The sequence below is a fragment of the Cucurbita pepo genome, chromosome LG05 (assembly GCF_002806865.2).
Source record: "Cucurbita pepo subsp. pepo cultivar mu-cu-16 chromosome LG05, ASM280686v2, whole genome shotgun sequence".
NCBI classification, from domain to species: domain Eukaryota; kingdom Viridiplantae; phylum Streptophyta; class Magnoliopsida; order Cucurbitales; family Cucurbitaceae; genus Cucurbita; species Cucurbita pepo.
Window position 1 is genome coordinate 7122287 of NC_036642.1, and position 15595 is coordinate 7137881.

General features: G+C 35.4%; 3 protein-coding genes across 4 annotated transcripts; 1 reads left to right on the top strand and 2 right to left on the bottom strand.

Annotated features, from left to right (window-relative positions):
* The first annotated feature begins 1118 nt into the window (after nt 1-1118).
* On the top strand, nt 1119-5925 carry LOC111794577 (upstream activation factor subunit UAF30-like). The gene is made up of 6 exons (XM_023676621.1): nt 1119-1639; nt 2350-2464; nt 2563-2737; nt 3076-3159; nt 3888-4063; nt 5418-5925. The coding sequence occupies exons 1-6, from the start codon at nt 1320-1322 to the stop codon at nt 5541-5543; spliced, it is 996 nt and encodes a 331-aa protein (XP_023532389.1). The 5' UTR covers nt 1119-1319; the 3' UTR covers nt 5544-5925.
* Nucleotides 5926-7789: 1864 nt separating this feature from the next.
* Nucleotides 7790-8728, bottom strand: LOC111795087 (LOB domain-containing protein 36-like). The gene is made up of 2 exons (XM_023677329.1): nt 8344-8728; nt 7790-8274 (listed from the first exon to the last, which is right to left on the bottom strand). The coding sequence occupies exons 1-2, from the start codon at nt 8726-8728 to the stop codon at nt 7790-7792; spliced, it is 870 nt and encodes a 289-aa protein (XP_023533097.1).
* A 1806-nt stretch (nt 8729-10534) lies between these two features.
* Nucleotides 10535-13848, bottom strand: LOC111795777 (patatin-like protein 2). 2 transcript variants are annotated; one of them, XM_023678353.1, is made up of 6 exons: nt 13707-13848; nt 13445-13626; nt 12197-12383; nt 11961-12122; nt 11077-11382; nt 10535-10896 (listed from the first exon to the last, which is right to left on the bottom strand). In XM_023678353.1, the coding sequence occupies exons 1-6, from the start codon at nt 13818-13820 to the stop codon at nt 10672-10674; spliced, it is 1176 nt and encodes a 391-aa protein (XP_023534121.1). In that variant the 5' UTR covers nt 13821-13848; the 3' UTR covers nt 10535-10671. The 2 variants fall into 2 exon arrangements, with proteins under 2 accessions (XP_023534121.1, XP_023534120.1); XM_023678352.1 differs by having other exon boundaries at nt 12197-12416.
* Nucleotides 13849-15595: the final 1747 nt, after the last annotated feature.

Below are 15595 nucleotides of genomic sequence, written 5' to 3' on the forward strand. Positions count from 1 at the left end.
AAAAACAAACTGTTATGATAGGTCTCATTCATGAAATTGTGTGTGTTTGCATTTAACCCCGATAGGGGGGTCGCTTACTGAGTATATCTTAAAATACTCAAGTCATGTGCTACTCTACTTTTCAGGTAAAGGAAATATGCCCTTGTACGACTAACTATGAAACTGTGGCACATGCTTAAGATAGTTTCATATTTAAATTTAGTACACTATAAGTTAGTATAGGCTAACTGCATTTCCATTTAGTAGTATACAGGTTAGTACAAGGCATTTCATTTCACACTGTTTTCCCTTTTGTTTCAAATTTTAATAGTTCGTTTAAGGGCCTTAAATGAAGCGTGCAAAACCAAGGTTAATTTTATTATAAAGTTTCAATTAAATTATTTCCGCATTGGTATACAATAGCAACCTTAGGTTAAGTAGAAAATTTAGGATGATTACTTCCTTAAACTTTAATTACTTAAAACTCAAATCAATAAAACATGAAAATTATAAATTGATTAAGGAATTAATTAAAAAATATCCTTTACATATTCTAGGGGTGTATATTGAACCCGACAACTCGAACCAACCCAACCGGGTTGGGTTGGGTTGGGTTGGGTTGGATTAGCTTTTCGAGTAGGGTTGGGTCCATCTTCTCTGAACCCAAACTGAATCGGTTTGGTTTCGTGTTCATGGGTAAAACCTTCGAGTTGACCCGAGCCAAACAAAAATATATAAAATATATTAAGAATTTTGTTTTGTTTTTTTTTGTTTTTTTTTTTTTTTTGTCGATAAGATGGATGGGTTGGGTAGGTTTATTCACTTATTTTGAACTTTCGAGATTGGATAGGTTTATTCACTTATTTTGAACTTTCGGGATTGGATAGGTTTATTCACTTATTTTGAACTTTCGGGATTGGATAGGTTTATTCACTTATTTTGAACTTTCGGGATTTTATACTATTTTTAAAGTTTATTCACTTATTTTGAACTCCTGGACCATTTATTTTATTTATTTATTTATTTATTATTATTATTATAATTTTTTTTTTTCAAATTTGAACCTTTGATTTGGGTAAAAAAAAAATTCTATAAATTAATAGCCTATAAACCATTAATTAATTAATTTTCATGCCTTTTTCCTTCTTCCTCCCCCAATCTCCCATCTGTTTCTTCGCCCCAAGTCTTTTTCCTCTTGCGTTGTAACCAAAAGCCACACCCAGCGGAGGCTCTGCCCTCATCTCCGCCACCACCACCACCACCTCTTCCTCCTCCTCCATTTTTTCTCTTTCAATCTCTGCCTTTTTCCTCTTATTCCATTCAGATTGTGGCTTCCAACAATGGTTTCCGACTCGGAGCTCATCAGCCGGCTCCGGGAGTTGCTTCGGAATTCCGACCTCAATACCACTACCACTGCTATCGTCCGCCGGAAGCTCGAGGAGGATTTTTCCATTGATTTGTCCGATAAGAAGAAGTTTATTAGGGAACAGGTCGACTTGTTCCTCCACACTGAGCACCAGAGACTTGATGAAGAAGATGGCGGCGACTGCGACGAAGTCGACCAGGAGGATGGAGATGATAATTCGAAGATGGAAGAGGAGGATGGAGATAGTGGAGACGGAGATAACTACGACGACGATGACAGAAAGAGTAAAACGGGGTGAGTGTGATTGATGGAATTTTGCGATTGTAAGTACAACGGCTTTCAGTTCAGTGTTGGATTTTGTTTGGTAAATAACTCTAAAGTACGGTTTCTCTCTTGGGAGTAATGTGTAAACACCATGAATTGATTCCTTTTCATACTGAAACTAGTGGCAAGATTGTGGAATTCAACACCGGAGCTTATACCCGCAATTGTGATTACGCCTTCTTGCATATTCGCATTTATAATTCCTAACCACTATAGAACCATTGTAAATTGTACTTTCTTTTCGTTCTCTGTCGATTCTTTACTTTAATGTTAGAATTTGGTTTTTTTCTTCTACTCGACGAATTCAGCATTCTCAGTTTAACAACAAAAGAATCACGCATTATTTAAGAACAAGTGAGTTTTTTGGGAGAAAAAACTTGAAATGTTTAAGTACCGCAGAGCTTCATAGGTGCCCTTTTCATTGACATGTGCAAGTATTATTCAATTCTTGATATTAATTCTTGTTTGTTGTTGTAATTCTCTGATTAGATGGTGTTATTAGCTTTAGCTTCTGTTTTCTTAGTATTCGGCTTTCTAGTTCCATTCTAAAGGGGGTTTTAAGTGGGAACTTTTCATATATAAATGAAATGTTTATATGTTTTGTAAGAGAATAAGTAGACCATCGAAATTTCTATTTGTGACCATCTTTGATGATTAAATTATTGCTCTATGTAATGCAGTTCTAACGAGCTTGGTAAAGAGGTGAAGAAAAGAGGGGGTGGTTTTAGCAAGCTATGTAGCCTTTCCCCACAACTACAGGAATTTATAGGAGTTCCTGAAATGGCAAGGACTGAGGTACATCTTGAAAGTAATTTTTGACCTTTTTTTTCTCAATATACCATTGACGATCATGTCATTTCCTTCTAATACAGTGATTGCTATCATTGTTTCAGGTTGTGAAGCAACTATGGAACCACATTAGAGAGAAGAATTTGCAAGACCCCAGTAATAGGAGAAATATTCTCTGTGATGAACCATTTAAAGCACTCTTTGGTGTTAATTCCATCGACATGTTTCAAATGAATAAAGCTCTATCAAAGCATATTTGGGCGTTGGAATCAAATGACGGTGTGTTTTTATAGCTTCACTTTTGTTGCTAATATTATGCTACTGTTTCCTCAGATGTTTGAACTTACCGTTGCTTTTAATTGTTAACTAAAGCCATTTCGTTAAACTAATTCTTGATGTCAATCTGGCTTCTATGGAACCTTAAGTGCTATTTCAATTTTGATTCTTGGATTTTCTTATATATATATTAATCCCAATGGGTACTAGGACGCTTATTTTATATGAAATAAAGTTTTTGTCTGCATGCATCTTACTTAAGGATAATACTTGCCACTGCAAAACCCTGAACTTTATTCTGATGAAACTGAGCTACAAACCTTTCTTTTACCTGGATACAGTTACTCCAGCCAAATCAAGTCAGAAGGAAAAGCAGCAAAAGGAGAAGCCACAAAAGAAGAAGCGGCGGAAGCAAGGAAAAGAAGGTAGATAACAAAATTAGTTATTTTTATTTGAAATTTTATGACTGTTCATGGCAAGAGACCTCCAGTAGGAATAACTGTAACTAAGTACCCAAAAATAAGATTCTAAATCATTATTCAAATGCACCTCATTAAAATTTAGTGATGTTAGTAGGATAAAGTCTGAATTGTTCAGATAATACCAAGAAGCCGCATAAAGTTTAATCAATTAGGATCTCTCTTCCTTTATCTTTGAAGATCCATTGTTTTCTTTGGAATCATATATCCCAAAATGTTGCTCATTAATCCATAATAATTTAGCTCCAATATATCCCGTTGTTTATTTACAAGAGGGATGTATAATCCATAATAATTTAGCTCCAATATATCCCATTGTTTACAAGAGGGATGTATAATCCATGATGTTTACAAAAGACCTTCCCAATTTGCATTGAGGGAGGTATAACTATAGGAAGTAAAAATATTAGACAGCTTACACCAAGATATAGCTTGGTAAACAACATTTAGATGACATGATTAGAAAAAGAAGTTGTGGCATCCAAATTCATGTAGATGACATGATTAGATCTTGACCTCATCATCAATTGGGAAAGGACGTTCTCCTTTTGTAAATTATCCAACATAATTGTTTCCGAATGAAATATAAAAGATGTAAACTTTACATTATACTTTTTCCAGTTTACAGCTAAATGAAGGTTCTACTAATATCTAATAAACGTTCTTTTTTCTAGATTCTGATGACTCTGAGAGAGAGGTGAAGCGGCAAAAGAAAGGAAAATCTGGTTTCCTTGCTCCTCTTCAACTTTCAGATGCTCTGGTGACATTTCTTGGTACAGGAGAGAATGCATTGTCTCGCTCTGAAGTAGTGAAAAGAATGTGGGATTACATGAAGCAAAACAATCTTCAGGTATTGGCCTTCGCAAAGATTCTTTGATAGTATAGCAACACTAAATGCTCTTATCAATTGAGGGATAACCGGCTAGTATCTTATTTGAGAAATTAAAAACAAAAATGCGAGTCTTTGAAGACAAGAGTTTGGACATGCTTGATTTTAACATTTCTGTAGGCCTTCAAATCATATGCCTCTATACATCTGTCATCCATGGCTGGTGCTTTCACTTCGGTGATCAACTTGGTTGCTTCTTATTGCATTTGACTTTCACATTCTTTTATGATGCATTATCGCTCCAAACCAATGTGATTTGTCACAAAAATTTATTGTTCTTACCTAGAAATAGTTTTCAAGCTATTTAGTTATATTTTCCGTTTCCTATGTATTTGTTATATATAATTGTATCTATTTTTAAAAACTTTTTAGAATATGCGGATTCTCTCTGGTGAAATCGTTTTACATGCCTCAGCTCTCGATCTTCGGACAGTTTTTTCTCCCTTTTTTGCTTGTTTCTTTTGAGTATGGCTTGAGCTTATAGAAACGCAACTTATTATAGTGGAATAATGTTCTAGTTTTTGGACTTCCAGTTATAAAGATTATTATTATTATTTCAATTATTCTTGTTCCTTTTCATTTTATGAATGAAAATTCCATATTACTGGAACTTGGAGAGTTCTAATAGTTGAATGAAAAGTTACAAGAGGAACACTCTTCCTTAAGGGAACTTTCAAGAAGTTGTTCCAATTCGAATGAATAAAAATCGTGATCACAAGAGGCTAGAGAGAGTAGACCAATTGTAGGCTTGGAGCTCATAAGATTTGTCTCTTTCTCTCTTCTGCTCCCTACTTTCTCTCTCGGACTTTTGCATGGACTTGTATTAGTAGTCATCATAACGTCATAGGCAATACTTGGCTGAGGAATCTTTCCTTATTTGAATTTGATATTTATGGTCGTTTCTAGATATATAGCCTTTTAGGTATTTCATTGCATCAGGTGATGTGGGGAGGCTTCACTGGCTGGCTGGCTGGCTAACTTTGTGCTTTGTGATGTCGTTATATTGCCTTGTTATATGTTAAATAATTAAATTTACTCTAATTCAAAAGTTTGAACTTTTGGATCTTGAATATCTGACTATATACTTTGTTGACACCATGTTGTTGATTGAAACTTGAAAATTTCAAAAAGTTGTCTGCCTAATTGTCTTAATTTTACATATATTCCATTCCATACCCAAAAAGTACAGTTAAAGTTTGAACTTTGAGTGCTTAAATGAACGCGGCAAAACAATTGTTGTTAGTGAACATGGAAATTTTGTTGTTTTGATGATGCATCACTTAACATCTGAATTTTTTTCTTATTGTTCATTCAGGATCCTTCTGACAAAAGGAGAATAATCTGTGATGAGAAGCTTAAAGAACTGTTCGATGTCGATTCGTTTAACGGCTTCACTGTGTCGAAACTGTTGGCCACTCATTTTGTAAAAAAGACGAAATAGTGAGTTTCTCCCACGTCGTCTTCGTTGATGCAAGAGAATCTGGAATTTTGGTTGAGATAAAGCTTTAGTCGCCTCTTCTTTCTGTGTAATTCTCTGGGATTCACCAACAAGGCAATGGAAAATGGGCTTTACTGACCTGGTATATGTTCCTGAACGTTGGTGGGTGCTATGTTACAGAATCCTCTCTTCAGAATCGAATGGACTAACCATGTCTAATCTTCTATACTTTCTCTTAGCTTTCAAGCAGCAGCTTAAGTTAATTATAGAAGAAAATGTGAAGCATTAGTTCGTGCAAATATGAAAAATTTCCACATGTTTGTCAACATTTGTTTTGTAATTATTCAGTCATATTCATTTAAGTATGATTCACAATTTAAGGGTATTGGAGTTGTCCAAACTCTCACCAATTTAAGGATATGTGGTAGCTAGATGTTATTCACAATGGCCATGTCCGCCTCTTTTCTAGTTTTAGTGTTGTCATGACATGAGGTTTCAAAACTCGGATTCGACCTATGACGAAAATAAATAAAATTAAAATCTAATTACTAGGTGATGTTGTTCAAATTTATTACAAATTATAAAATGAAATAGGAGAGATTCAAATACAAAAATGGACTGATGCTTTGGAACAACCATCTCTGTGGCCGTGTAGCTCTCGAACACTTCTCCACCTTGATCGACATCTTACACATGAAAAGGAAAAGGGAAGGGGTGAGTATAAAAATATACTCCATAAGCAATTTACTCATGTAGTCTCTCGTCTCCTATCAAGGTGGACTTACACATAGTAGTGTCTCTTTATGTTGTCTACTCGTGTAGTCCCTCGTCCTCTATTAAGGTGGGTTTATGAGTCATCCCTCGTTTCTACACACCATAGTGACCCTATCTACTTATGTAGTTTCTCACCCCCCTCTCAAGGCGGGTTTATTCTACACAAAGTAGTGATTCCTCATGTTCTCTACTTATGTAGTCCACTGACCCCTCTCAAGGCGGGTTTACGAGCCTCGACCTGTTTCTACTCACAGTAGAGGTTCTCAACTGGACAACTACTTGTGTATTCCCTAGTCTCTCTCCAAGATTGGTTTACAAAGTCGCAGCAGCGTTGACTCGTTTCTACACTTAATAGGAATTCTTGCCATGAATTAACTACCCATGTAGTCCTTACACTTAATAGGAATTCTTGCCATGAATTAACTACCCATGTAGTCCTTAGTCTCTCTCTGAGACTGGTTTAATGGGATCGAGGCGCTAGTCTTGTCCTGATCCTACACCCAAAGTAATAATCCAAGTGACTTTGGAGTTTTGTTAAGCTACCTTAATCATGATTAGATATCGTGGAGGTTTACTAGGTTCTTAGGGGTATCTAGGCGGTTTCAATCTCATTTCTTATAGATACACATAGATCTAAACCTCTAATCTCTCATGATCCTGAGATGCAAGATCTATTAAAAACGTACTGACTTGGGCCAACATATAAACTGCACTAACTATAGTGCTCTAATGAGATTCTAGTTTTAAGGGTCCTTCTTAAGACTTAAGGCACGACCTAGACGCAAGTTGTAAAATGAGATTCATAAGCCCTAATGAAAGCATATAGGTCATAACATGTAAACCTATCATAATTTCATAAATAAGTCTTTCTCAATATCATGAATAAGTGTCAAACATAATAGTATTATTTCATATAAAGCTCATAAAAACAATGAATGGTCATAAAAGGTTCATGGGGTATTTTCGTTATTTTCCATATGAATCATGGTTAGCTCACAAGATAGCTTTGAAGCGACGATTCTGTGTGATGTTTCAATTTAAGAATCAAAGGTCACTAATTTCAACCTTCACGTAGAGTTCCTTCTTATTATAGATAGAGGGTTTTAGACCTCCTTGGCTCTCGATTCCTCAATGAAAAAGTTCTATTTTATGATCACGAAGCTAAAAGGATCTTCTACAAATTTGCTCGTTGAACTCCCAGAAACCGAATGGGATGTATCTTGTTGGCCAAATTCGCATGGAATCCTCTAATTGAATCCCATTTTTAAAATTAAAATCAAAGAATTGTCTTAATCATCATCATTGTCTTAATCATCATCATTGTCACCAAACAAACAACCATATCTCATTAATCAAATGCTCATAAAATCAATACCTATTGAGAGATAAAAAATAAAAATAAAAAAATAATAATTTGAGATTCAAAAAAAAAAAAAAAAAAAAAAAAAAAAAAAAAAAAAAAAAAAAAAAAAAANTTAGCACGATGGGCCCATGTTCATGTTCCTACCATCCTCCGCGGTGGGTTCAGGCTTGTGTTGTGTTTGTGGGTGTTGCTCAACCAATGTCTGTTGGGGCTGAAGAAACAGCTGCACTTGAAGCGGTTGCGCTTCAATTTGGTAGCTATTATCAACAAACGTCCCCAATGTTAAATTAGACCCAGAGGAATTGATTTGGTTCCCAGCCGGATCGAACCCATCGAACCTCATCAGCTCCTGTTGGCGTTGCGAATGATGTTGGGTTTGTGTTTGGTTTTGTTTCTGCTCATAAGCCCTAAACATCTCCTGCTGTTCTCTGGCAGCCACCGCCGCCGCCAATTGCTGCGCCTCAAACAACTGATTCTGACTCTGATTCTGATTCTGGGTCTGGGTCTGGGTCTGTTGAGGCGTGTCACGAATGAGCATCTGGTGGGATGATGAGGGAGCGGCCGCGGAATTGGGAATTCCAAGCATGGGGAACATATTGTAAGGAAGGAGAGCGGCGGCGGCGGCGGCGGCGGCGGCGGCGGCGGAGGAGGAAGAGGAGGAGGAAGGGTGGTTTCCGGCAATGGGCGGCTGCAGAATTGGGAGCATAGCTTGAGAGCCAATGTAAGTAGAGAGCTCCTTTTTGGCGTTATAGAGATCTGTTTGCATTTGTTTTAGCTTGTGTTGTAGGACTGAAATAAGGCCGACACATCCGTACACAGGGTCACGCAAACGAAACTCTGCCTCGTAGGCTAATGAGTTCACTGCGTCCTCGCGCTGTGTGGCGTTCAATTCGTTCAATAGCTTTGTCACGTTGCTTGCACCGAACACCTTGTGCACATTGGCGAATTTCTGGGGCTGATCGGGTGGGAAATACGGGGCGAATACGCACTCTTGCGTGCATTTTCGCCGGAGGAATTTGCAGGCTGCGCACGGGGAGTTCGACGACGACATTGCCTTGCTTTCCAATCAACAAACAAAATGCATTATTCAATAATTATAAATCAAATCAAACCAAAAAAATGGACCACAAAATTCACCTCAAGGGTTTGGAAAGGTAGACAAGGGCGGTGGATCCGATCTTGGAGTTTCACATACACTTATATTTTATTTAATTCCCAAATTACCCTTCTCCCCTTTCTCCTCAAAATTAGCTACTAATCTTACTTATTTATGTTAATTTTATTCAAATCTTTTTTTCTCCACCGTATAAATCCCATCTTTGTTATTTATTTTTCAGATTAACTTACAAATTTAGTTAAATTTTTTAGAAATTAGAATCAGTCTTCCATCCTCCAATATCCACTCAAATCTTACCTATTATTATTATTATTTTTTTAATCATTTTTAAGAAATTAAGAAACATCATATACATATTTAAAATTTATGTTCCAACTCTATCTTATCCTTTTGGATCCTCTTTGAGTCACTTTTGATGCCATTGAGAGCGTTTTGAGGTTAGAATAGCCACCATTTTGGGCTAGTTAATGTAATTAGGTAAATCAATGTTTATGATGATATTTTAAATATGATGGGTCGAACTCCACCAAGGATATTTCCAGCTTTATTTTTTTGGATTTGGTTGAATGACTTTAGATGTTGTCATGATATGAGCATTATACGATGATGCATGTATTTCTAGTATGTTATGTCACGAATGTGAATGCACCATGTTTATATTATGTCTATGAGACCTCTTTGAGCCATGTATGATAATGTCATGTATACATATGCATGTTCATAGGGAAGTTATGTCATGAAATAATAAAAGTATGATGTGCATCATAACCATGTACTACGCTTTTGAACTATGAGACCTTATGTCTGATGTATGTTACGAGCATAAGATATCTCCTTAAAATGTTTAGTACAAACGTGTACACTATGATATAGTAGGCGCTCTTTTTCTTCTATTGGTTTTCGGCAGCATGAGCGCATGCTAGCCCATAGTCAGGTCCGCCTAGTGGGTTCATGCGCTCGTGTGTGAATCGTCTGTAAAAAAAAGTATTACCCATCTATTTATTTAATATATCTAATATATTAAATATTAATTTTACATTTCAAATTAAATTTATTTTCTCCATCTAATATATTAAATATCCATATGAACAGCAAATTTTTTTTCAAATAAATGGAGCCTTTTACGTTACTATGAGCGAGGAAGGAGACTTTATGGACCTACATATTATAAACTCCAATAATATAAATTAATTAATTAAACTATTTAATTAATCAATTTCCATTCATTAACTATAGGTCACACCACTATAGACATTGAGTTGCACTCTTATGGTTTGTAGGACAAGTTATGTCTATTAATATAATCATTACAAGCAAGTGGATCATTCACAAGTTGTTCATAATTACAGCTAGGTTAAAAGTCCGTTTTACCCCTATAATTACATCTTTCATCGATGGAAGAAGCACGTTGAGGTTGATTATCACTTCGTTCATGAACGAGTATCGACTCGTCAGCTTGATGTGCAGCTCATATCTTCCAAGGATTAGCTCGCCGATATCATGACAAAGCCACATGTAATCTTCATTGTACACATCTCCTCCATATATATGAGGTCGTAATCCATAGAGGACAATCGAGTCATTGAACGTAACAGATATTATTTGAAATTATTATTCAAATAATTCAAAAGCTAAGGATTGAAGATACATATTCTTCTTGTTTAATTAAAGTGTTTGTGATTATTAAAACATATTCATTCATAGTATAAAATGCTTCACTCACTTATTTCCACTCTACATTTACAACATACACACAAACACAAGAAGGAAAAGAACAATTATTATTATCATTTGAAATGAAAACACTTGCGAGGCACACACACAAAGGGTAAAGCACACCACTCGCAGTAGATACCCATATGAAGGATCCCAAGTGCTTACTCTCCTAGTCTCACGTTTCTTTCTTCACAAAGTAAGCGGGCAAAACGAGCAAGTGCATCTTCGTTGGTACCTTCTCCTTCAACTGCTTCAAATTTTCCCGTCTCCAAATTCACCCTCGAAACGTTGTTATTCAGTAGAGCCTCTCCCGTCCTCACCAGATTTTGTAAATTCTCGTTCGTTGCAATATCGACCGAGGCTACATCGCCCGTCAATGTGTCATCCTGCTCGAATTCCCACCCCCACATTTACATTAGTTCAATGGTCTTGAAATAAATTAAAAAAAAAAAAATTGAATATATATTATTAGGAATCACGACTCTCCAAGATGATATGATATCATGGATTTACTTATAAACTCATGATCAACATGGGACTCCATTCCAATAATCTTCGATACGTACCTGAATCCGTAGATAGTTTTCTGTAGTATTCAATGATTGAAAGAGCGTAGAAACATGATAGTCAACCATGTCGGCACTTGCATGGCCAAAGATGTCAATGATAGGAGTTGCTCCATCATCTAAGATCCAATTGAGGATGCCCCATTTGGCTGCTTTGGCTGCGCTGAACCTCTCATCGTTTTTGGGTGCGCCAGTTCCTAATGATAGAACCAACATCCTCCTTGTATCCATTGGATCTATGTCTATGTAATCTTGATTTCTCAACACGCTTATCTCTTTTGTAATGTGAGAGATGGCGGTAAGTGTCTGCAATGTAATGTTACGAGAATGTCAATTTTGCAGGATCTGTCCCACGATCGAAATATGTCGAAACATGTAAAAGGAGGAAAAGTAACAACTCAAGCGAATAGAGCTTTAAGAACAAAGTAATCTTAAGTACTTAACTTTTCAATTCTATTATGTTTATGTTCGTGTGAAATTAGCATATATCTCATTAGTATTTATAGTAGAGAAAACACTATCTTCGCAAACTTTCTCCTCAAGTTAAGAACCACTACCGATCTTCCTAATTAAAACACAAAACTTGTCCATAATTTAGCAACTACTCACCATAATTCTCGTAGTTAAGTTACTATATATAAGTTAGTAACTTGTTCTACTCCGTCTACTAACAATTCTCTTAAAGTTACTATATAAATTAATAACTTGTTCTACTAAATCTACTGACAATTATAGTAACCTAAATATATAGGTTAGTAGCTTGTTCTACTAAGTGTACTGAAAATTATCTTAAAGTTAGTAACTTGTTCTACTAACTCAAGTTTATTAGCTCGTTAATTTCTAAAAACATGAGTAGAAAATAGGGTAAAAAAACCCTGTCTTACTGGATTGTTGGCTGCAACCCCACCATCAACGAGATTAAACGCACGAATGCCACCATTGGCATCCCTTGTCTCGAAGTAGTGTGCAGGTAAGAACGTTGGAGCTGCGGAAGTGCTTATACAAACATCAGCCAATCGAGGGTTCTTTAACTCGCTCGTCCTTGCCTATAAATTCATACTAAGAATTGAATGGAATGAAAAAAGAAGCAAGAAAAAAAGGAAGAGGTAAGAGTTTATACATCATTTGTAGTAAAAATAACTGGTTGAAGAAGCTTGATATCAAAAGCAGGAATCACAATGTTTGCCAAGGTTTGATTGAGAGTGCGATCTCCAAGAAGGCGATTGGTGAGAGACCTTAAGTACTTTCCATCGTATCTTGGTCCACTAACTTTCCCAAAAAAATTGGTCACCTGGCTTAACAAGTGACTGATTCCCGAACATCTATCCGTTAGTAAAGACCTTTCCAAATTCGATACAAAAAAAAATTTAGAACTCGAAAATTTTCAATTAAAAATAACACGACTAGCAGATATTGTTCTCTTTAAGTTTTCCCTTTCGGGTTTCCCTTCAAGACTTTAAAATGCGTTTGCTAGAGAATGATTTATACACCCTTATAAAGAGTGTTTCGTTCTCCTCTACAACAAAGGTGAAATATCAAAATCGCAGTACAACCCGTTAACTTATATAACTTTAAAATATATTTTTCTAAAAAAGTTGTAATGTTGTTTGACAAAAAAAATTGTCGAACTTTTTTCTATCTAATTCATTTCTCTTTACTTACACGACAGACGAAAAACGCTATAAAAAGTCTACGATAGCATTTTACGTATATTATTATATCCAAAAGAAACTATAAAAAGTCTACCATAACATTTTTCGTACGCTACCGTATCCATATAGTTTTGAAAATGTTTTTATTTTTTTTCAAAATTAAGAAACCATTACACAATACTAATATTATTTAGAACATTAAAGAATTCAATTAAAAATTTTAGTTGTACGTCATAATTACGTGGCCTCAATGAATGCATTATAGAAACCTAGTTCAACCCATTTAACTCTAAAATATTTTTTTTGGTAAGAAACTTGTAATGTTGTTTGACAAATTAAAAAACATGGTCAACTTTTTCCTATCTAACTCATTTCCCTTCACCCAAAAATCCACTTTATTTTCTATGTTTCATATTCGATTCATACCCTAATAAACTCCACCAATTTCCACGACGTACGAAAAACGCTATAAAAAGTCTACGATAGCATTTTGCATATGTTATCGTATCTAAAAAACGTTATAAAAAGTGTACGATAGCATTTTTCGTATAATATCATATCCATTATTTCTGGTAGTGTTACTTCGCTCCGTGCATGGAGGGAGGTAATATTAATGGAAGAAATAAAGAAAGGTTAATATGGAGAAAGTGAATAATTAGAAGGGACATTTTTGGAAAGAAATTGTTTGTTTGTTTGTTTAAGAGAAAAGTACCAACTTCGTCTGAGGGAAGATACGGGGAGAGTGATCCAAGTAGAAGTGGACGATATCCGCCGCCGCAAACATAGGCCGATTCAGGTCATTCGGAGCCGTAATCATGGTGGTCACCAACCCGCCGGTGCTCGTTCCGGCGATCACATCAAAATAATCCGCCACTCTCGCATCTGGACCGTCGATTTCCTAAATCCAACCACCAAAAATAATCACCGTATTAAGCCTCCCACCAATTCCCAACTCCGGCAACATGTTCTGTTTTTTACCTGAAGCTTGGCTTCAAGAAACCTGAGTACGGTGGCCGGAATAATCCCTCTTATTCCCCCGCCGTCGATGCTCAGCACCGTTATCATCCTCCCCCTTGCAAAATTTGCTTCCATCCTTTCTCTCACGATCTCCCTAATTTCCCCCCACAAACTCACATATATATAATATATATATATATATATATATATATATATATATATATATATATATATATTGTTTTGTGTTCTTGGAATGGGTCATGGATTAAATCTTACTTTAATTCTATTTTCTTTTTGTTGGTGGGCTTTATTATCTTACAATATTACAAATTTTTTGTTGTTTATTTAACCACCTATTTAACTTAAAAGATTATTATGGTGGTTGGCAGATTCATTTCGTTTTGATTACATTGATCCCGAGTGTTTAAATAATAACATGACTTCAAAAACACGCTCAACCCAATTTTAGATTAATTTAGAGGTGTTCACAAACCTCAATAGCTCGAAAAAAAAAACACTGTTACCTCAACACATATAGTTTAGATTAAGTTCGAATAATTGATAACTTAGTTAATTCATGAGTCCCCTGGAAACTAGATTGGGTCGAACCGTCTCACTCAAAATTTATTGTTAATTTTAAAATATATATTTTTGCTTAACTTACTTGTGTGCAAGCTAGCGACCCAACATCGTCTCGAGACACTAACGGCGAGTGATGTGAGAGAGAGAGAGTACAATGCCTTTATTATTATTACTACATTTTTTTCTTCTTTAAGAATAACCCGAATTAGGGTTACCACGTGAATTCCACTATTTTCCGCTATTAAATCCACTATACTTGTATTAGAAGAAATAAATTTTTATCTTAATTTAACCCACTTAAATCTAATTTACTAATCCTAATTAATCTAGGAAACACAATTTTTAATGGATCACTCTCTTTTTCCCACACAGTCTGATAAGCGCCTACAATGCTGGAATTTGCAAAGCTAGAGGTCCTTCTAGAATCCTTGCAAAACGCTCACAGAGAAAGCTAACTTAACGAATTGATTCCAACCAAGAGCTGGTTAGAAGATGAATGACTCTTAGATCGAACTTGGAATCTATGATGGTCACTCTTAGATACCAAGACAATTCACTCCAGAATTAGCTTGATCAAAACTAATTCAATGAATCGGTTTAAACATCAAACCTAAANGTTTTTTCTGTATTCAACCAAAAATCCCCCAAACATGAGTATTACCTGCCTTTAAATAGGCCCAAAAGATAACCCTAACAAAATAAAGTTCAGCCACCCACCACAAAGGTTTTTTCTTGATTTGATACTTGAATCTTCTTTGTATTGCTTCTTATAATTGCTCGTTCGGGTACATGCACGTGATCAGTTGTTGGATTCATATCACAGTCCCCAACGACCCCACCTATCTCATACGATCATTAGACTTATCGCAACTGTGAGCTCCACTGCTATACTATCAATCCGTGCAAATCAACGTATGGTAAAACAGTGGTTAACGAGGTAAGTTATTGTAAGTGACGGAGACATAACTTAATAAAAAAATAAAATAAAATTTATTAAAATAGGATGGAAATGTTTATAATTGATATTAAGTAATTGAAAAGGAAAAAAGGATTAGCGTATGGCAAAGGTGAATTGACTTGAATTAATCAACTAATTAAATTAATGAATAATTAATTAATTAATTAGATAACAACTAATTTGTGTTTATCTTTGATTAATCATAGTTGAGCAATAAGCACGTTTAGTATAAATATTTGGATGCACGTTATCCTTTTCATTGACCATCACAAAATCCAATATTAATGCAATCCATATACCCTATTACTTATATATAACAATCACAAATCCTAAATTTTTATATGCCATCATTACACAAATCTTTTTTAAT